Raw genomic sequence first — 13,175 nt, forward strand, 5'->3', positions numbered from 1 at the left:
CTGCACCCTTAGCAAGTTTGCAGATGACACTAAACTGGGAGGAGTGGTTGATACGCTGGAGGGTAGGGATAGGATACAGAGGGACCTAGACAAATTAGAGGATTGGGCCAAAAGAAATATGATGAGGTTCAACAAGGACAAGTGCAGAGTCCTGCACTTAGGACGGAAGAATCCCATGCACTGTTACAGACTAGGGACCGAATGGCTGGGCAGCAGTTCTGCAGAAAAGGCCCTAGGGGTTACGGTGGACGAAAAGCTGAATATGAGTCAACAGTGTGCCCTTGTTGCCAAGAAGGCTAATGGCATTTTGGGTTGTATAAGTAGGGGCATTTCCAGCAGATCGAGGGATGTGATCATTCCCCTCTACTCAGCACTGGTGAGGTCTCATTTGGAGTACTGTGTCCAGTTTTGGGCCCCACACTACAAGAAGGATGTGGATAAATTGGAGAGAGTCCAGCGGAGGGCAACAAAAATGATTAGGGGGCTGGAGCACATGACTTATGAGGAGAGGCTGAGGGAACTGGGATTGTTTAGCCTGCAGAAGAGAAGAATGAGGGGGGATTTGATAGCTGCTTTCAACTACCTGAAAGGGGGTTCCAAAGAGGATGGATCTAGACTGTTCTCAGTGGTAGAAGATGACAGAACAAGGAGTAATGGTCTCAAGTTGCAGAGGGGGAGGTTTAGGTTGGACATTAGGAAAAACTTTTTCACTAGTAGGGTGGTGAAGAACTGGAATGGGTTACCTAGGGAGGTAGTGGAATCTCCTTCCTTAGAGGTTTTTAAGGTCAGGCTTGACAAAGCCCTGGCTGGGATGATTTAGTTGGGTTTGGTCCTGCTTTGAGCAGGGGGCTGGACTAGATGACCTCCTGAGGTCCCTTCCAACTCTGAGATTCTATGATTCTGTGATTCTATGTCACCCTCCTGTGTGGTCTTCTAGTAGGGCCTGATCCTGCAGCCACCACCAGGCAAAATCAATGGGACTCATCACAACAATAAGCACTATGGACGGAAGTATCACAGGATCGGGTCCCTGTAATTTCACTGCGGTGCTGGCTGCATGTAGCATCTGGCACAGCACCAGAGCAATGTTAGAACCAAGGTATGGGGCTCTGGAGAGAGAGGGGGCTGGAGGAGGGAACAGGGACAGCCATCTGGGTCAAGCCCTGGTAAAGTAAACTTCCCCTGCAAGACAGGGCCGCCCAGAGGATTCCGGGGGCCCGGGGTCTTCGGCGGCGGGGGGCCCTTCCGTTCCAGGACCGCTGCCGAAGTGCCCCGAAGACCCGCGGCGGCCCCCCCCGCCGCCGCATTACCGCCGAAGCCGGACCCGCTGCGGTAATTCAGAGGAGGGGGGCCCCCGCCGCGGGTCTTCGGGGCACTTTGGCGGCGGCTCCTGGAAGGGAACGGCCCCCCGCCGCCGAATTACCGCCGAAGACCGGGCTGCACTTCGGCAGCGGGTCCCGCTCCGGCTTCGGCGGTAATTCGCCAGCGGGGGGGTCCTTCCACCCGGGAGCGGAAGGACCCCCCGCCGGCAAAGACCGGGAGCAGAAGAAGCTCCTGCGCCCGGCCCCGCAAGAGTTTTCCGGGCCCCCCGGAGCGAGTGAAGGACCCCACTCCAGGGGCCCCGAAAAACTCTGGTGGGGGCCCCTGTGGGGCTCGGGGCCTGGGGCAAATTGCCCCTCTTGGCCCCCCCCCCCTCTGGGCGGCCCTGCTGCAAGATGGGCCACTGCCTGCTGCGTCCCTGGGCAGGATAGTTGCCTATTGAGGGCCCGATCCTGAAGGCACTTGCACAGCCGGGGAGCCTCGCTGGCTTGAGCTCCATGGGAGGGAGTGCTGCTGCGGCAGGGGCTTGCATGATCGGGCATTTGCCTCTGTCCCAGGCTGGGAAGCGCCTCATCCACCTCAGGGCTGGGCCGGGGCGCAGGGGGCACAGCACTCATGTCTCCGCGGATCTCAAAGAGCGGCACAAACACCCCCCGGGGCACAGGGGCTCCCTGGCTCCGCGCCTCCAAGTGTCCCCGCGCCCGGCGCCGGGGGAGGGAGCGGCCTGGCAGGCCCGGCGCTACAGCCAGTCCACACCCCTCCCTCGCCGCGAGGTTGGCTCGGGGAAGCCCCGCCGGCCGGAGCAGCCTGGACTCCGCGCTGCGCGCAGAGGCAGCGCAGGACGCCGCGCAGAGGCTGGGCCAGGCAGGGTGCTGCGCTGCGCTGGGCTTCGGGGCCCCGACCATGCCGTTCTACCGGCGCACGGTGCTGCCCCGCAGTCTCTGCCCCAGGCGCGCCGCGCTGCAACTGGCCGAGCTGCGGGACGTCTGCAGCCTGGCCTCGCTCACCCTGCTCCGCCAGCTCGCCGACCTGTGCGGCCACTCGCTGGCGCTGCTCGGCGAGATCGAGGGGCACCTGCTGGCGCTGGGGCGCCGGACCGGCCGGCTGCGCCACCGCATGAGCCGTCTGCAGGGGCTGCTGCACGGGCGCCCTCATCCCCGAGCGCCAGGTAAGAGACCGAGAGGCTCCTGCGCCCCTCCCCCCCAGCCCTCCGACACCGCCCCCCCCGGCCACCGTCCCGGACCCGAGCCCCCCTCGCCTTTCCTCCTCTCTCTCGGGAGCTGTTTCCCTTTAAAGCAACTTCCCCTCTCCTCTCCCTGCCCCGGGCTGCCGTGTGGCTGCCCTGAACGCAAGACTCGTGGGCATGGCTGAGCTCTGGTGGTGCTGGGCACGGGGTAGGAGGTGATGTAGGGGTGTGCCTCGGTCCGAAGGGGTACAGCTGCATGCAGCATGGCGGGAACACCTGTGGCCTCCTGGAGAGGGGCTGGTTGTCATTTGTCCCCTAGACCTAGCACTCAGGGCCTTGGCACTTAGCCCTTTGTGAGGCTTCCTGGGCCGGTCCTGGCTTCACCCATAGTCTCTGTTGGCGCAAAGCTGCCATGTTCTGGTGGCTTCGAGATTTTTTTAACCTGCTTTAATTTGTAAAGGGATTAATGTAAAAACTGGAACTGTCTGGTGTGGCTAAAAGCAACTGCACAATCCAGTTCAGATCTCCAGGAAGGGGCTACTCCTGATGTCACCTCCATCTGGAACTAGTTTTATGATTATTTCTGTATACTAACTAGATCCCTGCTGAGCTGCCATGGGCAGCTATCCTGTGGGGAATGGGCTCCTTGAAGTCTCTATCTGGTTCTCCTAAGAATTTACCTGGGACAACATGCTGCTGCTTCTGGGAGCCTCACAGAGCCATGGCACGCACAGAGCGGGGCAAGCGCCCGATCCCACTCCCTGCCTGGAGCTCGAGGGCCAGATTAAGAGGTCTGAAGGGCCGGATGCAGCCCCCATGCCATAGTTTGCCCACCTCTGCTGTTGTACCTGAGCACGTTCTGCGTCAGTAGCAATAGCAAAGTCTCTAATGGGCTTAGTTGTGTCTCTCACCGTTCCCCTTTTTGTAGTGAAAGCTCTACTGCAGTCGGGGTGGGGGGCTTGTTTATGAGGGGTGTTGATGGGTGTTTTTTGAGCAGAGGAAGTGGCAGTGCTGGAGGTAGCAAAACTCCCCATGATTTATGTGGGGGCAGGACTGGACTCTTAGCCCCCGGTTCAGCCCCGCCGGGAAGGAAATCGCCTGAGGACTCAAGCGTAGCCCTAGTAAAATCTGAGTACAGTGACAGAGCATTGCCCAAGACAGCCCTGGGGCATCCTAGCCTGTGCAATCAGGCAAAGCTGCTGGTGCTGGGAGCAGAGCGAGCAGTGGGTACAGCCCAGTGTTTCTCTGTTAGTGTGTCGGTGGCCATGTAGATCCGCTGTGTGCTCTGTCACACTGGCACACGCCCAGAACACCCACGCACCCTGTTCTGGGAGATTGGCAGGACACCCGCCGCTCATCCCCAGGAGGGGCAGGGCCTGCAAAGCCCCATCTGCTCTTTCCCCACTGGCAGTGGAGCTGCGTTGGGCCTTGCATAGGTACACGCTATGCCTCAGACTTTGTGCCTGCCTCTCACACTAGCACCTGGCACCCATCCATCATGCTGGCAACACCATTGAGTGACCACTTACACTGACGATTCCGATTCACGGCTTGGCTTACGCCCGCCAAATCCAGTCCCCAACCTGCCTTCACTTGATGTCAAGTGTCTTGCTACATGGAAGAGGGAGACACGTAGGCGTTCTGGCACTATCTGGCACCTGTCCTGCCACGTAACATATCCAGGACCCTGGGCACATCTCACCCGGTGCAGGAGCAAGGCCTAGTGGGGGGCAGGCTGAGGACAGTAGCCTGAATCCTGCCTTTCTTTGACAGTTGTCCAAACACTGGGCATTTTCCAGGCTGCTGGTCAAATGAACGCAGTACAGGGAGCTCCTTAGATCAAAGCACGACTAGTGACTCCACAGTGTAGCTCTGAGGCTATGGCTACACTTGCACTTCAAAGCGCTGCCGCGGCAGCGCTTTGAAGCGCTAAGTGTAGTCAAAGCGCCAGCGCTGAGAGAGAGCTCTCCCAGCGCTGTCCGTACTCCACCTCCCTGTGGGGAATAACGTACAGCGCTGGGAGCGCGGCTCCCAGGGCTGGGGCTTTGACCACACTGGCGCTTTGCAGCGCCGCAATTTGCAGCACTGGAGAGGGTGTGTTTTCACACCCTGCTGCAGCGCTGCAAATTTGCAAGTGTAGCCATGGCCTGAGTGTTAATGCTCTGTCTGCACTGCTGGGCATCCATGCAGCCCTGTCCTGCCATGCACTGGGTGCAGCGTAAAGCCTGGGCTTGGATTTTGTGGGGCAGGTTACTTCCTGGGTTGTCCCAAAGCCCTCGTGTGGGATATGGAGGTAAACTTCTCCCGTAGACAAAGCCCAATCTAAATCACTCTCTTTAAAGACTCCCTAAGGTGTGTCCATCTTTAGGTATTCAACCTTTAGCTAAGGCAGGCCTGCACAACATGTGGCCTGGGGACCACATGCGGCCCACGTGGGCTCACTGTGCGGCCCACGGGGGGTGAGTAGGCCAGCAGCGAGTGAGAGAGGGGGGCTGAGGAGGCGAGTGGGTGGGCAGTGGCAGGGGGTGAGTAGGCGGGGGGGCAGGTGAGCCGGGGGGGGGTGAGTAGGTGAGCGGGGGGGGCTGAGGAGGCAAGCGGGCAGGCAGTGGTTGGGGGGCAGGTGAGCCGGTGGTGGGTGAGGAGGCAGCTGAGGAGGCGAGTGGTGATTCAGTGGCTGACCTGTTCTACTGATCTGGTCTGGCTCCCATCCCCTCTCCAAGGGTTGCAGCTGTCTGGAGGTGCTGCCTTCCACGCCTTCCACATTCACACCTCATTCATTCAACAGGGCAATTGATTACAAAGTGACGGGAAGATCTTATTCTACTTCTAGTAAAAAGACAGTTTTATTTTACTTTAATTATACTACCTTAGGGGCCCGCTATAAGATATTACCAAGGTTCAATACCACTGTTTCGGTGGGGCGGCAATAGGGAAGGAGGATTTCTTTCCACGGGGGAGGGTTTTGGCAGCGCTGGGAGTGGGGTTGTTTCCAGGGGCCGGGCAGTGCTGGGGTGGAGTTGTGTTTCAGGGGAGCTAGGTGACGCTGGGGGGAGGTCCAGCGGTGATAGGGGGGGTTCGGCGGGGCTGGGGGGGGTTTCGGCCCTCAGCTGTTTTCTTTGAAGTAATATGGCCCTCGCCACTTTACGAGTTGTGCAGGCCTGAGCTAAGGGCTCTCTTCTACTAAGGAGGATGGATTTTTGCTGGAGTCTTGTGCTGCTGCTTAAAATGACAAGTTGTATCCTCCTTGTCCTTTGTGCCCCCATCTGATCACCTCTGCATTGGAGCTGTACTGGCAGGTTTGTTTTTGTAGTGCTTTTATTTTCACTTTCAAATGCTAAGTTTTGGCACAAATGTCTGCATTTGGGGCAGAAATGAGCAGTGTGTTTTGGAGGAGTTTAAATACGCTCATTTAAGATTTGCTTGTAAAGGTTTCTTTGAAAATACTTATTAAAATTGTGTCAAGCGCATTCCCTCTGCAGACTCTGCACTTTCATCAGGCCCTTTGGCAAAGGTTGTGCATCTTGTGTTTTCCGCATTCTCTTGCATGTGCTGTTTGTTGCTAAGTTGGAGCGCTCTGCATGGAGCCAGGGGAAGTAGCTGCCAGGATCCTGCAGCTTGTTTCCTGTATGCAGAGAGCAAACCAAAGTTTTCAGAGTTGGCCTTTGAGACACGTTTGTGTTGCAGACACTAGTGTGATAATTAAAAAAGCTACTAGGGCAAGCAGAGACAAAGGCCAAAAATCCTTCATCTCGGGTACAAACTCTGAGGCAAAGCGTTGATAGATTAATAGATTTTAAGGCTAAGGGCCATTATGGTCATCTAATCTGATGTCCTGCATAGCACAGGTCAGAGAATTTCACTGAGTATTTCTTGCATCAAAACTGTGATATGCTGCATTTAATTCCAGCCAACCAGGTGAGATTGACCCCAGCTGGCAAGGGTGAGCAGAGGATGCCCTGTGAGTTTAGCAGTCTAACTCAGCTTGGGCCAGAGGAGATTCAGACTGTGGTGCTGGAGCCTGTCAGCATCAGCATAAAACAGCCACATCCAACCAAAAGATTATTTTTTAAATTTCTTCCTGTAAAGGCAGGTGACCGGCTTGGAGCAGCCTCAGCGGTTGGGGGTAGGGATGCTGGGTGTGGAGGTTGCCAGTGTCGTACTGGAGAGCTGCCTGACAAGAGAGGGAAGGCGCCTGGGGAGTATGCGCCTGCTGCTGTGTCTCTGCCTGCAGGAGGACCAGGGAGATCATTGACTAGGCTCTCATTCACTGGGAGGAGGAGCAGGGAAGCAGGCAAGGCTGTGGGAAACTGGAGAGAGAGGAGGAGGGCTGGCAGCTGTATGTGTGTGGCTCTGTCCCTCACTAGTTCTGGGGGTGAATATTCAGACGGTGGGTAGAGTCATGACCGGGCTGTCTCTGGATTGGCTCTGATCACCACACTTGGCTTTGCAGTCAGCATCAAGTCACCGCCGCTCCAAGTCAGAATCGCACAGCTTGTCAGTCGTGAGGCCAAGCCACTTGCAAGCATAGGTGTGATGTCACTTTCTGCATACTGTAGATTGCCACGGACTCGCAGGGGCGAAAGAAAATGCAGGCCTGTTATTTACCAGGCTGCACGTGGCAACAGACTATATTGGTAAGGGATGCAAGGAGAGTGTGGGTCACGATGCAAACTGCAGACACACACACACACACTAAACTTAATCAATTTAAAAGTTTTATTGGGGATAATTACAAGGGGTAAGGGAGCAGCGTATGATTAGCTAATAGAGTTAATGAAACTTAAAACACACAATGACTAAAATATCTACTAACAATATTTATAAACAAAGATGCAGCATTTAGTAATAACTGATACTTACGAATACAAACCAACGCATAACGACCGGCAAACGTAGAAGCTCTATTTGAAACACGTGAGCTGAGAGAGAGGCTTCGAGGTGATCAGGCTCGGTTACAGGTATACACAGGACACACGGGTATACACAGGATACATGGGTATACACAGAATACACGGGTATACACAGGATTCGTTTTCTTTCTCCTCTCCCTGCCTGCACATGGCAGGCAGGCCATAAAGTACCCACTATGACATCATAGAAGTGTCATAGGGGACGGGGCCCAAAACCTGTTTGTGTTCGTTTCTGATTGGCACAAGCAAAGTTTACACCATGTAGGGGAGCAGGTGCCTTAAAGTCTGGCTTCGCCCCCAAAAGGTGAGGAAATGCATATTGTCTTAGAATGCGTACAACACTGAATGACAAAAGAAGAGGCCAGGGCAATACTGGTATGGCAAGTTTTACAGGATGCAGACAGGAACTCATCTCAACACATACATGTGTGCATGGTGGTGGATCCTCTCCTGCTGGTGGATGATCATTGTTGTAGCCATGACCAGTTCGGCTTATACCACCTGTGTCCCTCCAGGAGGTTGCGACCATTTCTCATGGATGGGGCTTGCTCCCATGACCCAGGCCTTTATCACCTGGGGACGGATTAGTGCAATGCTTAGAACATAAGAACAGCCATACTGGGTCAGACCAAAGGTCCATCTATCCCAGTATCCTGTCTTCCAACAATGGCCAATGCCAGGTGCCCCAGAGGGAATGAAAAGAACAGGTAATCATCAAGTGATCCATACCGTCGCCCATTCTCAGCTTCTGGCAAACAGAGGCTAGGGACACCATCTCTGCCTATCCTGGATAATAGCCATTGATGGACCTATCCTCCATTAATGTATCTAGTTCTTTTTTGAACCCTGTTATAGTCTTGACCTTCACAACATCCTCTGGCAAGGAGTTCCACAGGTTGACTGTGCATTTTGTGAAAAAATACTTCCTTTTGTTTGTTTTAAACCTGCTGCCTATTAATTGAATTTGGTGGCCCCTATTTCTTGTGTTATGAGAAGGAGTAAATAACACTTCCTTATTTACTTTCCCCACACCAGTCATGATTTTATAGACCTCTATCATATCCACCCTTAGTCATCTCTTTTCCAAGCTGAAAATTCCCAGTTTTATTAATCTCTCCTCATGCTTCTGAGTGTGGCTGCATTTGGGGCCAATCCAACAACCCTGAAGTGGTGTGGAATGCAGCACCTTCATGCCATGCGGCACCTCTCAGGGCTGCATGTGTTACCAATGCTCCGTGATCCTCACTGGGCTGCCTCCCGGCTTCTGGCTGGAGATTAAGTTGCTGGGTTTGATCCGTGAAGCCCTAGGTGTCCTGGGACCTGCCTAGTGGAGCTGCCTCCCTCCCCAAGCTGTGCTGTCAGCAGCAGAGGCCATTGAACTCGATCCCCTTGTAACAGGCAGGGTCTGCAGGCAGAGTACTCTCTGCCAGGGTCCCGTCCTTTGGAGTTCTCCGGCTCCCAGGGTCTGAAATAGCCTCAGTTTGTAGGTCTGTCTGGCTCAATGCCAAGCCCATCTGTTTGAGCAGGTGTTGGGGGAGGGGGCAGGGAAGGTGGCTTTCAGGGGAGAAGGCAGAGTGTGCTGGGGGTGTTGCACTGTATGAGTCACATAGCTGGGGAGGAGTGGGGCGAGGGGGCAGGGAGGAGAATGCTGTTGCTTTACAGGATTTATGCTCTAACTCAGGGATCTCAAACACGCGGCCTGCAGGCCGCATGCGGCCCGCGGGGCTATTTCCCGCGGCCCGCCAAGTGGCCCGCACCCGCCCCTCCCCCACCCCCGGCCTACCTCCAGCCAGGGATGGGCAAACTACAGCGGATTGCCCCCCTCGAGCCCCATGCCGCTCCCTGAAGTGGCTGGCATCACGTCCCTGCGGCCAGGGCAGGGGCGGAGGGGAGGAAGAAGCAGAGGGCTCCATCCATGTGTTGCCCTGGCTTCCAGGCACCGCTCACCCGCCACTCCCATTGGCCAGGAACGGGGAACCACAGCCAATGGGAGCTTTGCGGGGGGTACCTAGAGGCGCAGCAAGAAGCGTATGGAGCCCTGCGTCCCCCTCCACCAGGGGCCACAGAGACATGGTTCCAGCTACTTCCCAGAGCGAAGCCGGGGCCGGGGTCGGCAGCCTGCCCTGGCCCCGGTGTGCGCCACTGCCACCCCTGGCCCCGGTGTGCGCCACTGCCACCCCAGAGCCCAAAGCCCTCCTGCACCCCGCCCACCACTCCCTGCCCTGAGCCCCCTGCCTGCACCTCAACCCCTTGCCCTGAGCACTCTGCTGCACCCCACACCCCAACCCCGTGCCCTGAGCCCCCTGCTGCATCCCACACCCCTTCTGCACCCTAATCCCCTGCCCTGAGCCCCCTGCCTAAACCTCAACCCCCTGCTGCACCCCAACACCCTGTCCTGAGCCCCCTGCCACATCCCACACCCCTCCTGCACCCCAACTCCCTGCCCTGAGCCCCCTGCTGCACCCCACACCCCAACCCCCTGCCCTGAGCCACCTGCTGCATCCCACACCTCTTCTGCACCCTGAGCCCTCTGCCTGCACCCCAACCCCCTGCTGCACCTCAACTCCCTGCCCCGAGCCCCCGCCACACCCCTCATGCACTCTCTGGGGGCAGGGAGGGGGTGGAGTTGGGGTGGAGACTTTAGGAAAGGGGTTGGAATGGGAGCAGGGAAGGGGTGGGAAGAGGCAGGGCCTCATGGAAGGGGTGGAATGGGGGCAGGGCCGGGGGCAGCGAGGGGGGGCGGTGTCAGTGATGCAGCCCTCGGGCCAATGAACTAGCCCTCATGTGGCCCTCGTGGTCATTTGAGTTTGAGACCCCTGCTCTAACTCCTGCCTTGTGGTTTTAGATGTGGTGTTGCAGCGCCCAGGGCATCAGACAGGGTTCTCGGGGCGGAGTTTCTTTTGGAACAAAAGCCCTGTGTACGTCCTGTGTGTGATGTAATCAGAAAGTACAGTGGGGCCCAGGCAGCTGCTGCTCTTTAGGGTGGGGTTAATATCCCTTGTCTGCAGATGTGACGTGATTGCTTTCTTAAGGCTGACAATCAAGATAAAGAGAATAGATCTGAACTAGTCCAATCTCCTTGTCTGTTCAAACGGAAGGGGTCCAAGTCACTGTGCACGTTCCCCGATCTCCATTCACAATTTCTAAACCCTCCGTCACTTTTACCACTGAGGCTGTTTGCTTGGTTTTCATACTTCACGCAGCCCGGAGAGGGAATCTGAGTGGTGAGTTTCTCTGGCTGTTCCTAGTCAATCTGGTGTAACTCCTTCCTACTCTCTGGCAGGATGCTGAGGTATCTGGGAATTTATGTCACCCGATGGGAGCACTGAAATCCCAACCTCTCTCCCACTGTCTTTATTTCAGTAAAAACCCTAAATCGTGGAAACATTTCTATTGATGTTAGTTTGGGCAGTTTTGTTTGTCTAAAGCTCAAGCGCTTGGTATCTAGTTGCTGGATGCTTTCCAGAGAGGAGGAAGGCGGCCTGTAACTCTGCTAGCATCCCAGCAGTGCAGTAGGAACAGGCGAGAGTTCCAGCACGTCCAGAAATGCTTTACACAAGACGGTGTTGCTGTCTGCAAGTTGCCTTCAAAGTATGCGTCTTGCTTTTATATCCCAGTGTCCCATCTCGAGGAGGAAGCACTGGGTGGGAAGTGAGGGGTTCTCTTTTCAAAACAGAGTAGAAGGAACATTTGTTGCTTCCAGAAAACACAGGAAACAATCTCCCTAGGCCACGTTCTGATACACTTGAATAGCACCAGGGATTTCAATAGGACTACGCCAAGGCATGTACTGTGGACACTTAATCTATTCAATAAGTCATTTTTCTGGAACTCTTAGGAAGCAGGAGCCTTGCAGCTAAGGAACATGCCCTTCGGCTTTTGCTCCATTGTGCTAGAGAGCAGATTTTGCACCCCACTCTGCCCTACAGCCCCAACAGACGGGGTTTTAGGAGAACTTTGTTCTCTGCACCGTGACCCACCGAAGGCTTTATGCACTGGGGACCGAAACAGCTGGCTTTTTATCTTTGCATATGATCAGTGATGAGCTGCCAAATTTTTAACAACCGGTTCCCTCCTCCCTCCAAAATTTTAACAACGGGTTCCCTCCTTCCCCCCCCCCTCCGGGTGGGGGTCGTGCCCCATCCAACCCCTCATGTTCCTTGACACACACACTCCGAGACCCCTGACCCATCCCCCCCTTCCCTGTCCCCTGACTGCCCCTTGCCGCCACCCAACCCCTCCTCATTCTCAATGGCCCCCCAGAACCCCTACCCCATACAACTACCCCTTCTCTCTGACCCTGAGTGCCCCCACCACCTCATCCAACCCTGCTCTTTCCTGACTGCTCCCCGGGACCCTTGCCCCCATTCAATCCCCCTGTTCCCTGCCCTCTGACTGCCCTGACCCTATCCACCCCCCCACAACCCACCCCTCCTGCCCCTTACCACACTGCCTGGGGACCGGGTCCACTCTGCCAGGACCACGACCGGCGCGCGAGCCCAACTCCCGAGCCCGGCGGACCAGAGCAGGCACCGCTCGGCGGCAGCCGCTCGACCCGACTCCCGGGCGGCACGGGGCCCAGCCGCTCGGCCCGACTCCCGGGCGGCACGGGGCCCAGCCGCTCGGCGGCAGCCGCTCGGCCCGACTCCCCGGGCCGGCACCGGGGCCCAGCCGCTCGGCGGCAGCCGCTCGGCCCGACTCCCCGGGCCGGCACCGGGGCCCAGCCGCTCGGCGGCAGCCGCTCGGCCCGACTCCCCGGGCCGGCACCGGGGCCCAGCCGCTCGGCGGCAGCCACGGGGCCCGACTCCCCGGGCCGGCACTGGGCTGGAGGGAGCCGCAGTCTGGGACCAGGAGCTGCTGAGCCAGCCGCACCTCCCCTCCCCCTCCGCGCCCCAGCTTACCTGCCTCCATGCTGCTTGTTCAGGCTTCCCGCGAACATCTGATTCGCGGGAAGCAGGGGAGGGGGAGGAGAAGGGGGCGGAGCAGGAGAGGAGCGGGAAGTGAGTTTGGGCCGGAACTTTTGTTAAATTTAGCAGCCCTTAACAACCGGTTCTAAAATGGCTACTAAATTTAACAACGGGTTCGCACGAACCCGTGCGAACCGGCTGCAGCTCACCCCTGCATATGATGCACCAATGTGCACCTCTGCTCTGCCTGTGCACTATTCCCAAAAGGGGAAACATTTGGGAAATGAGTTTAGAAGCTCACTGTATGTGACCTGTCCTGCATGGACTAGGGTCATGAGGGGGGCGCTGGTGTGAACTGCTGATTGACAGCTGTGGTGAATGAAGTCCTCCATGCACAGTGTAGATACAGCAAAGAATCCTGTGGCACCTTATAGACTAACAGACGTTTTGCAGCATGAGCTTTCGTGGGTGAACACCCACTTCTTCAGATCTTACTTGTAGATACAGTAAGGCAGGCAGCCCTCTAAGCTTCCTGGCCACACTCCCAGCACATGTACACTTGCACTCACTCGGGTCGGGAAAGAACCACCTCAAGGAGAGACGGGAGTTCATACAGCTTGCCCTGCATACACTCAGTTCCGTGCTCAGTCAGCCATTTGCTCCACTTCTAGTTTCTGGGAGAATCTCCAGAGATCTCTAGTGGTCAGTTTTTGTCACATCCTCTGGTTTTTATCTGATCCTGTATGGGAACAATCAGATATTTCTGTGGTGTTATACAGTGCGTGTTTCTGTCCAGATGGTGCAGAACTCTAACTGTAAAACAACAATCCCCAAGCACTTGTGAAAAAGCAG

General features: G+C 56.4%; 1 protein-coding gene and 1 long non-coding RNA gene across 3 annotated transcripts in view; one reads left to right on the top strand and one right to left on the bottom strand.

Moving 5' to 3' along the window:
- The first annotated feature begins 2,203 nt into the window (after nucleotides 1-2,203).
- NHSL2 (NHS like 2) overlaps nucleotides 2,204-13,175 on the top strand; it is a 175,333-nt gene continuing 164,361 nt past the window's right edge. For both annotated transcript variants that reach the window (XM_039488717.1, XM_039488718.1), the window contains exon 1: nucleotides 2,204-2,488. In XM_039488717.1, coding sequence (XP_039344651.1) covers nucleotides 2,224-2,488 — 265 coding nt within the window. In that variant the 5' untranslated portion in view covers nucleotides 2,204-2,223. The remainder of the gene's footprint in view (nucleotides 2,489-13,175) is intronic.
- LOC120372036 lies at nucleotides 5,804-7,425 on the bottom strand. The gene is made up of 2 exons (XR_005584710.1): nucleotides 7,367-7,425; nucleotides 5,804-6,128 (listed from the first exon to the last, which is right to left on the bottom strand). It is a non-coding gene; the product is annotated as an uncharacterized LOC120372036 (long non-coding RNA).

This window comes from Mauremys reevesii, linkage group 9, assembly GCF_016161935.1.
Source record: "Mauremys reevesii isolate NIE-2019 linkage group 9, ASM1616193v1, whole genome shotgun sequence".
Taxonomy (NCBI): Eukaryota; Metazoa; Chordata; order Testudines; family Geoemydidae; genus Mauremys; species Mauremys reevesii.